The 10,712-nt window shown below is 39.6% G+C and overlaps 1 protein-coding gene across 2 annotated transcripts; it reads right to left on the reverse strand.

Annotated features, from left to right (window-relative positions):
* Nucleotides 1-6,962: 6,962 nt before the first annotated feature.
* On the reverse strand, nucleotides 6,963-9,972 carry LOC109202644 (Fc receptor-like B). Of its 2 annotated transcripts, XM_025905942.1 has the most exons (5): nucleotides 9,860-9,972; nucleotides 9,474-9,509; nucleotides 7,764-8,024; nucleotides 7,166-7,684; nucleotides 6,963-7,078 (listed from the first exon to the last, which is right to left on the reverse strand). In XM_025905942.1, the coding sequence occupies exons 1-5, from the start codon at nucleotides 9,888-9,890 to the stop codon at nucleotides 6,999-7,001; spliced, it is 927 nt and encodes a 308-aa protein (XP_025761727.1). In that variant the 5' UTR covers nucleotides 9,891-9,972; the 3' UTR covers nucleotides 6,963-6,998. The 2 variants fall into 2 exon arrangements, with proteins under 2 accessions (XP_025761727.1, XP_025761726.1); XM_025905941.1 differs by lacking the exons at nucleotides 9,474-9,509; nucleotides 9,860-9,972 and having other exon boundaries at nucleotides 7,764-8,649.
* Nucleotides 9,973-10,712: the final 740 nt, after the last annotated feature.

Genomic DNA, 10,712 nt, shown 5'->3' on the forward strand with positions numbered 1-10,712 from the left:
GTGCCAAGCTGAATTAGCCCTTTGTTGGCGATAACACTATCAAAGGTTTCGTACTGATCCTCATTGTTACATTTTTAGACAGTATTGATCAGCATGTGTTCATAGAAGAAGTGGCACAAACTTTTTCATTAATATAGTGGTGGATATATTGGACCTAAATATATGGGTCATGTGATTTGAACATGCAAGTTAAATGCTTAACACAGTGACTCCAGTATATAAAACAATTCATTGTGAGTATGCATATTATGAGTGTATATGATTACACACACTTCATGAAAGTAACTATGATTGCATGTGTAGTGTATACAGGTATGTATGTCATAATCCAAAACAGTGATTGGACAGAAAGTCACAGTCGCACTCGGCTCGCTCTGCTGATGCCATCAAATGTTGGCATTCATGTTGAATATTGTACATCATCCGAAGAGAGAAAATACCACCACACACAATGTTTGAATTTAAAAAGAGAAACGTGTGACGAGGCTGTCTCCGTGATCTTTCATTCATCTGTAAATTCGGAGTCGTCACACTGACATTTCTAAACTAATCAGGTGCATAGAGGCACTTGACCTGCTCGAAAACCTGTCATCCTAGATGAGACATTGCTGAAATATAGAGCACACCTATACTAACAACTAACAAGCTAAACCCTGTATACAACAGCTAAAGCTGCACAATTGAGAAGCTGAATTAAATATATGGTCACTGCTAAGCTGATGAGCAGGTTACACATTTTTTAGAGCAGGAGCTGCATAAGAACACATCAGAGGGAGGGAAACAGCTATTAAAGCTCAAACATGCAGCTGTCTGTGGGCTCAGTTTTTTCCCCTCACACTTCTGATTTGTCTTTGGCAGCAGCCTTTTTTGCATCCTGACTTATGTGTGTGAAGCGTTCATGCCGTCAGCAACTTGTTTTTGTTTTGTTTTGTTTTGTTGGGTTGAAAAATGAATAAATTTGTGATCATACTTGTGGATCACAGTGGCACATAATGATTAGGCATATGATTTACTAATGCAGATGTAATAACTTTATTCTAAAATTCAAGGAGAACAAACAAGAACAACATCTTCAGTTGTTGTTGTTCTCTGTGCAGTGTGCTGAGTTTTGTTTTTTGTTTCTTTTGTTTTTTGAAATGTTGCTTGAGTGATGAGTACTGTAACTTCTGAAGTGGCTCTCACCATGCGTCCTTGATGATGACAAGTCCAGAGCCAGCTGAGAGCTGGGTTGTCTGTTTTGTTTTAGGTGACAAGGCAGAAAAGTTAAAACTCAGTTTCTTGTTTTGAAAAAAATAGAAGAAAAAAAAGGGGGGAGGTTTTGTGTTTCTCAGCAAACAACTACAATTTCATTTTCTGTTTTTGAGAAAGGAGAATTTAAAATAATAATAATAATAATAATAAAACAAAGAGTGATGTTTTGTTTAAGTGGTGAAGACAGCTAATACTGCAAAATACCATTTAGTGCGTGATCTGCGAGCAATAAATGAAATCATCTTATTTATCTTTAAATAAACTCCAATTATGGAGACCTGAAGTCACATGCTTAGGGCACACCCTCAGGTGAAGGCAGAAAGCTACTAAACAAAGAAAAGAAGCTATACAAAATGCGCCACAGCCACAAAACTAAGCATTCACATTCTTTCTAACTCTTAGTGAGCCTGAGTTATGACCTTGGCTCCCTGTTTTTCTGCTTCCACCAAGGGTGGGGGTGACGCTCCCGTGGCATGTGCTCTGTTCTCTTTACTATCACAAAGAAAAAAAAAAGAGAGAGGCCACTGCTCTCTGAACACAATACTCTTTTCATAACTCAGCGGTATGAAATGTCATGAAACAGTGTAACTCACTCACAGTAAATCAGCAGTATAGGATAATACAAACCTATCTAATAGATCTGGTGATTTTCACATTCTTTTAATTAGGAGGTGTGATGCAAACTGAAACTACATACTGATTACACAAGAAGTATGATGTGGCCTACAGCAGTATCATGATTCACTCATTTTGATTACAGGTATAATGTAATATAATCTCACAACTGCTACAAGCACATTTGCCTGTCTTAACACACGCGAGTGAAAGGCAACTGTTAAGAAAATGCCCTTTTGGGTGAGACAGGCCCAGAGGCCTTGCATGCAAGCGTACTAACACACATACATGCAATGAAGAACAGCTTACACTAGAGCACACACTATACATGCGCCTCTATATCTCTCATTAGTGTTAAAACAGGGAAAACTTAATAGTTTTGTTATCAAATGCTGAATTTATCCATTGCTGACATTTAACTCTCCAGCTTGCAGGACAATAGGAGAAACGTTTGTGAAAATAGAAAAGAAAAAGAAAAAAAAATTAACTAAAAGAGAGTGTCTGGTATGACCAAGCAGTAATCAGACAAATTTAGTTGGTAATACAACAAATTGTGAGATGTTTTCTGCTGATTGAACAACACAAGTGATTACTGACGATGTTCTTAAGAATTTAAACATCTACCTGTGTTGTCCTGTCAACTTGGTGGGTTATGAGTTGATTATATTGTGAGGAAAAACAAAAAAGGGGGAGAGAAGGCTGACACAGGGCCTGGCCCAGTGTTTCTCCCCTCTCTGAATAACACAGCCATACAACATCATTTTCCTGTTCGTCTGTTTTTGTTTTGTTTTTGTTTTTTTCTCTTTATGCTTGATTACAGGCTGCTTTGCTGGCCCTGAAAGCCGAAGCTGACCTGGACTCCTGCTCTCCCCTCTACCATCTTTGACGTGACCCTGACCAAATGCTGCAGCAGCTGGACCCATAACAACAATCTAAAACTGTCAACAGTGCTACAGGAAAGCGATCTCATGCAGCAGAGATGGAGAGCGTTAAATCCAAGGCCCGTTTCACTACACGGGGGAAATTTCCAGACAGCTTCAGCTGACAGAGCTGTGACGAGACGCCCATTAAGCCCGAATGAAAAGTAAGGCCGAGCAAAAGAATGCTGACCTTGATAATTCTCCATTAACACTGTACAGGACAGTGACGGACCAACACGGATGATCGGGCAGCAGAAGAAAGGACGTGCCAGAGACAGGAGGAGCAACTGAGGTCAAAAGGCACCTCAGAATGGACAAAACACAGAAGAAGATGCAGGTTTCACCTGCGGTGAGCATGGACGCTGGAGAAAGGACTGCCCCAATTGGGGCCAGGACCAGGACACACTGAACTTTGAGCAGCAGCAGCAAAGGTCGCAACCGGACTGAAAAGGAGGAGGGCAGGACCCCAGGACACGCTTCAGGCCGTGGTTTACCCAAAACACCAGAACAGGAAAGTGATGAACACACCAACATACACATCTACACACACACCAGACAATGTACACTCATCAAACATGACTGATGCCCTGAACGCCTTGAGACAGATCCAGCAGGCCCAAAATCAGGACTATGTAAGTAATACAAGTGACTGGTTTTCTTGGCTTTACACTGGCTCCTGGCTACAGCTGCTAAAAAGACTACTACTGCCTTTTCACTGTGCAATACTTTTTGTTAAAAACCAACGGTGCAATAGACTTCAATACTTGAAATACTTGAAATACTTGAAATACTTGCAATTCCTTTGTATTCTTATTCTTATTTATTCTATTTATCCCTTTTTGTATTTTTACTTTTATTTTGTGTCTTTGTAACATGTATACTGCCATGTCTAAAGCTCATGATTAACCGCATAATTGTTTCCACTGTTGCTGCATACATAGCCGTGACAAATGATGATGATGATGACCCCGACTTGTTGGAACATGAAGACTTTGTGTGATTAATGATGGTGTGACAGAAAATGTACAACAAGATGTTACATACTGATATCTCACTTCAAAGTTATACTGACAACAGGAGGGAATGTCAATAGAAAATTGTACTGGTAGTCAGTATAGTCTTTTAATGATATAAGTTTGCATATGATAGAATACTGATGTTGACCTCTGATGACTTAGACTGTTGTCCACTACAAGACTGTTTTATAAATTCTTTCTCACAGCGATAATAGCTGAACAAGCAGGAAGAGGAGAGCTGGACACTTTTATCTGCGCTCCTTAACAAGAAGAGGGACTGCGTCCTTCTGAATCTCACAACACACACCTGAACCACTCTTATCTTCACTCCCTACGCACTAACATTCCTCTGCCTATGAATAGACGTATTCACTGTTGTATTGCTTTGTATATAAATAAAGACAAGTGCAAGAACAGAGCGCGCATCACAGGGCCCCCACTCTGGTGTGAGCGTTCTGTGACCGCCCTTGTATACAAGTGAAAAACACAGCGTCTGTGTGTGTTTCTACCCTTAGACTCTTAGCTGAAGAAGTGTCTTTAGAATAAATCTCTTGACATACCATAAGACAATAAGACAAGGTACGACCTCTCCCATGCTCCTAAAATGTGGGTGTGAAAGTCAGAGAACTCTGGCATGCACACAAAGCCTTTTACAGCCTACTAAAGATCACACATCCTATCACTACACAATCGATTATACACCTCTAAGCATATATGGGTAGATATTTCTAAGCATAAATGACAATCACAATACAAAACCTAACAGTGCTTATTTAAAGCAACTTAGCAGCAGGACTCCCAGCCCAGCAGGGGGGCAGTTTTAAACCTGCAGCCAAGATTAGAAAGCATTTTTCTGAAAAGCCTGTCGAGGAGCAGAAACCACAGAAACCACACCAGATGTTCTGAGGAGGAGTCACAATGTCCGCACTTTGAAAGCCTGAAACTCTCTACAAGCATGAACGACCACGCACATAGTCTTGTTTTTGCCATTTAGGAGGACAGAGGCATCGTTTAAAGGAGATCTGAAGCATAAAGCGAGACTTCAGCTTCACAGGCTCAGTGTGCTGACTTTGCAGTGTTCAGTAAAAGTAAGAAAAAGAACAAAAAAACTAAACTCAAAGAGGATGTGTCGCTCTGTCAACCACAGCCAGACCACAATAAACACACGGGCTTTCCATCTAACTGATGAGTGGAAAAACACTGTGAGTGCCTCTTTATTGAAAAAACAAAACTTTATTTATTAGATTAGATTAGATTAGATTAGGTAGAATTTAGAAAAGAAATTTGCATAGTAATAAAAATTGGAGTAAAATATAAAGGGGAAATGAGAATATGAATATAAGCATAAATATAGTATATATATATATATATATATACATATAGTGTTGGGTAGGTTACTTTGAAAATGTATTCCACTACAGATTACAGAATACATGCATTAATATATTATCATGCTTTTTACAACCACATGAATGTACTATTGCTGTGTGATCTATTACTGAAGGCTACTCGCCACCGCACTAACATAGCTGCCATTTGCTGAGGTTAGTTCATAGACTGCTTTCAGAACTGCACATGATTATTAGCAGCTAGCAGGTTCTTGTTGCTATCTAACAGTCTGCAGTCTATGAACTAACCTCAGCAACACTGTCGCCAAAGTGCTCACTCATTGGAGGTTATCTGATTGTTGTGGTCTTCTCTCTTTTCTCTGTATTATTGTACAGAGAACATTCATTGTACTTACAATATAAAGCACCTAAAGGCAACCTTTGTTGTGATTTGGTGCTGCATTAATAAAACTGAATTGAAAATGGAATTGTTTTTATGCCAATAAAGAGCACTGAATATAAATCCTAAAGAAAAGAGAGGTCCCAACAGTTAAGTATTCATAATAATAATAATAATAACAATAATAAATTTTATTCAAAACGTGCCTTTCAAGACACCAAAGGACACTTAAAAATAGGATAAAACACATAATAGAACAATGACACAATGAAGAACAATAAAATAAAAGCACAAGATAAAATTAACAAACAGTGGGTTCACAGTGAATATGCAGATTTGAAGAGATGGGTTTGAGTTGGGGGAGAGAACCAATGTTTCTTATATCCGGGGGTAGAGAGTTCCACAGCCTGGGAGCAGAGCAGCTAAAAGCTAAAAGCTCTGCTTCCCATGGTGGTGAAGCGGAAAAAAGGCAGGTCATGTGCTTAACAGGTCAGAAAGATAAGGAGGAGCAAGGTTATGAATGGCCTTGAAGGTGAGCAGAAGAAGTTTATACACCATCCGGAGTTTCACTGGGAGCCAGTGAAATTCCTGGAGAATAGGGGTGATGTGCTGGTAGGAGGGGGTTCTGGAATTTTGAACTAGTTGAAGCTTCTGGAGGGATTTTTGGAGGAGACCATGTAAGAGAGAATTACTATAGTAAATGAAAGAGGTAGGAAGGGAACGAGACTATGGACTAAAATGGACGTAGACTGGGTGGAAAGAGAAGGACGTAATCTGTTAATGTTGTGTAGATGGAAATAAGCAGAAAGGATGAGATTATTGATGTGATATTTCTAGGATAGTGAACTGTCTAGGATGACACCAAGGCTGTTAACCTGAGGAGAAGGGAAAACTGTGGAGTTATCAATGGTGAGTGAGAAATGATTAACCTTCAGTAGGTTGAATTTGTGCCAATAAGGAGGATTTCAGTTTTATCCTCATTGAGCTTTAGAAAATTAGAGCTGAACCAGGATTTTAATTTAAATAGGCATTCTGTAAGAGAAGAAGGTGGGAGGGAGGAAACAGGCCTGCAGGAGAGATATAACTGGGTGTCATCAGCAAAACAGTGAAAGTGAAGATCAAATTTGCAGAAAATGGTTGCAAGAGGGAAGATATAAACTATGAAGAGAAGAGGGCCGAAGACTGAACCTTGAGCACAACAGAAGTGAACACAATATTCATCGATTAAACACTCATGGACATAAAAAGAAGAAAACAAATCTCTCTCTCTTCGGTGACACACATATTGATCTTAAGAATGCATTCAAGAAATTTTACGAGTGAAAAGCAACAAAAACAACTGCTATTAATGTTTAAGGGTTTATGGATCAGTGTGGAAAAAGCCTGACGTTAAGACCTTACAGGGGAAGATCAGGAAGCAGACATATCTTTGTACATAGAGTCTATGTTGACTTTTCTAAGCTGCATCTCACACTTGATGCTCAGTGGTCACTGCTTCAAAGTCAAACAAGTCGTCAGGCAACTTCTGTCCAGTGCAGGTAGGTGGTGCTGTTACCAAAGAAACGAGGAGCGCCTGTTAAATAAGGTAATCCAACATCGAGCTTTAAAAATATTTGAGGGGAATCAAAGTGTTACCTTTGGCTCTGCGTCGACATAAAGACACCATGAGGACAGTGGCAATGAAGTACGGACAGAACACAAGCAGGTGGAAAGGCAGTCTGAACTCAAGCTGGAGGGAGGGGGCATCAGGGTGTGGAGCTGATCCAGGGGTAAAGGACGTAAAAGTGGGTGGTGGGGCTGTAGATGTAGGCAGGACTGTGGTTACTGGATTACCTGCAGAGAGAATCCCACCTGTTCTGGTGAATATGTGGATGAAATAAAATGTGAAATTAGAGTGAAGCTCCTCACCTATGACAGTGATCCAGCTGGATGGAGACTCTCCATGACTGCTGATGTCACACTTGTAGAGGCCTTCATCAGACCTGGAAACATGCTGGATGGTCATGTGACCTGTAGACTCTTTCCCGATGAAGACACCATCTTTATAGAAAGCAGCTGGGAGGTTGGAGGGAGTGGTCTTTGTTTTACAGAGCAGAGTGACGTCATCTCCCTCCATCACAGGGAGGACAGGACTCTGCAGGATCACTGATCCACCTCAACACAGAGACAAACTAAAGCATTTCATCCATTTACACACAGCTTCATCAACACTAACTCCACACACTCAGCTTACCAGTGACTGTCAGGTTAACCATGTTACTGATGGGACCCTCTCTGGACTCACACCAGTAAACTCCACTGTCCCATGGGAGCGTCATGCTGATCTTACAGGAAGAGTTGGACCATCTTCCCCACGTTTCTCCACAGTGAGTCTGTCCTTCAAGTGTGCTTCTCCTCAGAGTCCATCCAGCAGTGTTTTCGGCCCCCTCACAGCTCAGAGACAAAGACTTTTCTTTGAAGAACTGAGAGCTGATTGGGTTCACAGTCAGACGAACTGAATGAAACAGGGAAAAAATACTTGGATATGAGAAACTGTCAAGCTGAGCACTAATCACAAAGGTCAAAGCAAGTTTCCACCATAAATGTTGAATTTTTAAAAGTATGTGAGTGATCCAGTTTTGGCAATCACACTGATCCAGGTACAGACTTTTAAGGTTTATCAAATCTGGATTAGCAGGACTCCAATTGGGATTACTGACAGTGCTGAAATTCATTCAAAATAAACAATGTTAGGTTTAAAACTAACAGGTATTTCATTAGCAAGGCATTAGTTGTTTTTTTTTTTACACACAACCATGTTTACCTTGCATACACAGTGACACAGAATCCCCTGTAGGATCACAAAAGCCACAAATAGGAGAGAAAAAGTTGGCTGTTGCTGTTAGCTAGAAGAGCTAGCAAAAATAACAAAATGCTTCCAATACGAAGCAACAATCTTTCCACACTTTTGTCTTTATGCCTTTACTCCACTGGCAGAAGGCAGTAAACATTAAGAGCATATGAACAGATTCTTATCTCAACTCTAATCTACTTGTGAGCACCCTCAAATGTCTTAATTCATAACATATTTTTAAATGAATGTCTTGACTTTACCAAACAGTTAACAGTCTTTATAATTCTTATGAATAAAAACTTCTGAATATTAAGAAAATATTGCATACAGTTAATCATAAAAACCTAAATGTGTACTACAAAATAAATATACTACTTCTACTATATTTATTTAATGGTACTGACAAGTCGAGTTGAGATTTTTAATTGTTCTAGAAGAACACATAAGATGTCTCTGCTCCAGTTTTCATGATTGACATTTCAGGATTTTATTTGGATGACACTTAGCACTAACTGGCTAGCATTAGCCAATAGCTTAGCATTGACCTCTCACCCAAGTACGGTCACTTCTAAGTACGATGGTCCCCATTGAAGCTAAAATTAAACCTTTAAACGGTTCACTAATCATTAGCATACTGCTGTTTCATTTGACCAGCCATCTTTTATATACAGTTTATAGTCCCAGACTACACAGGTGAACGAGCTCTGGTCACCTGCTGATGAATTTTCTGCACTCATGCTCCAATCAGTGTCTGTTTGTCTCTGCAACAGCGTCACTTCCTCCTTTTCTGCCTTCATCATCAATGAGACCACCAGCGGGAGCTCTTGTTAAAACCATCCCATCCCTTTGTGGCTGTTCCTTTCCTTGTATTTTATTTTTTGTACCAGCATCTATTGTTACAACATGAGTTTGACCTTTTTCATGTTTTGCACCGTCATGTTACCCTGTGAAGCATCAGGGTGAAGCAGATTGTATGAAATGAAGGTTTAAACACGTCATTAATAGTAATAATAATAGTATATTATAGTAATAATAATCAAAACTTTTCTTAAACCAACCTGAATGTTTAAATTAGCAAAGTTTTAACTGACAAAGGCGAAGCTCACTGACCTTGGTTTGTCGTGTAGATCAGCAGCGAGGTCAGGACTGAAGTGAAATGACATTTGGGGTAGTTTTTAGTTTGAGAGGTTTAACAAAGTGATCAGAGAGCAAAGTGAAAAAAACACTGAAGAAAAAGCAGCAGAGGGAGGAGAAAAAGTGCTGAAAACAGAGAACTGATTCAAATGTGAAGAAAATTTAAATACAATTTCAACGATTGCATTAAAATTAAAAACATGCAAACTTCCTGCAAGAGTATCATCACAACCTTTCTGAGTAAGTCTCACAAATTAATCGTAACGGAGCCAAACATCCCTAAAAGCATACTTCGGAGAAATGTTTTTGTTCCCTTTTGCACGTATCTTTAAATAAACTTTATAGAAACAGAGTGAACTTACAGAGCAGCCGCAGCACAGAAACTTCCCCCATCTTCACACTTGGTAAGTTAAAAGTTTATAAGTGATCAGTTTCTGTGCACACCCTCCTCTTCCTCCTCCCTCTGTGACTGTGGTTTCCTCTTCACTCATCAGTATGAGGGTTTTCTATTAAATCAAAGTTCTAATATCTAATATGAAGTAAATATGAATGTGATTTTATTAACCATGAGCTCTTTGATTCCCTTTCATGGGGAAGAATCAGAGAGCTTTAATGGACAATGATTGATGAGGTGATGACCTGTTATGTCAGAACATTAGGTTTTGTTTTCCTGTTAGTGAGAGCAGTTCACATGAAAGGAAGTGAGATGGAGGTGGCGTTGTGCTTCTCTCTCTTTTAACCACAATCGGGTGGTCAAACGTATACAAACAGTAGCTGTAGTTTGTAAAGGTGTCATAAGACAAACTTCCTTATGCCCTTATGTACTTGTCTGTAGTAAGTATTTAATCAAAGGATACTTCCAGTTCTCACCAACATGGGAGTCAACAGGAAAAATATTAGCTCAGCCTCCTGCCTCTGTGAACCAAAGTATGCCGTCAACAGCATGTTTTTTTTTTTTTGGTTTCTTTTTCCCAGCTTTAAGGATCTGAGCAGACCTGCAGCATCGTGATGCATTCAAGTATTGCACTTACTGTAAATATGACTCAAAGGAAGCAGTAACATATCTACAGGGAGTCTAATACAGCTGTGATTATCATCTGCCTTTTAACACTTAAAATATGACTGTCACACATCTGTAGTGTTCTTGTGAGCAGGAAAACAAGGGTTTTGCAGCTGGAGAAGACAAATGTGTGTCTTTGTCCTGTCTCCCTCCCC

This window comes from Oreochromis niloticus, linkage group LG3 (assembly GCF_001858045.2).
Source record: "Oreochromis niloticus isolate F11D_XX linkage group LG3, O_niloticus_UMD_NMBU, whole genome shotgun sequence".
NCBI lineage: Eukaryota > Metazoa > Chordata > Actinopteri > Cichliformes > Cichlidae > Oreochromis > Oreochromis niloticus.

Coding starts and splice junctions, on each gene's coding strand:
- LOC109202644 (XM_025905941.1), bottom strand. CDS start 8,244: ATGAATTTCAGCACTGTCAGTAATCCCAATTGGAGTCCTGCTAATCCA. Junction 7,685..7,763: donor GGTTAACCTGACAGTCACTG/GTAAGCTGAGTG, acceptor CTCTGTGTTGAG/GTGGATCAGTGATCCTGCAG. Junction 7,079..7,165: donor ATGTCGACGCAGAGCCAAAG/GTAACACTTTGA, acceptor CTTTGGTAACAG/CACCACCTACCTGCACTGGA.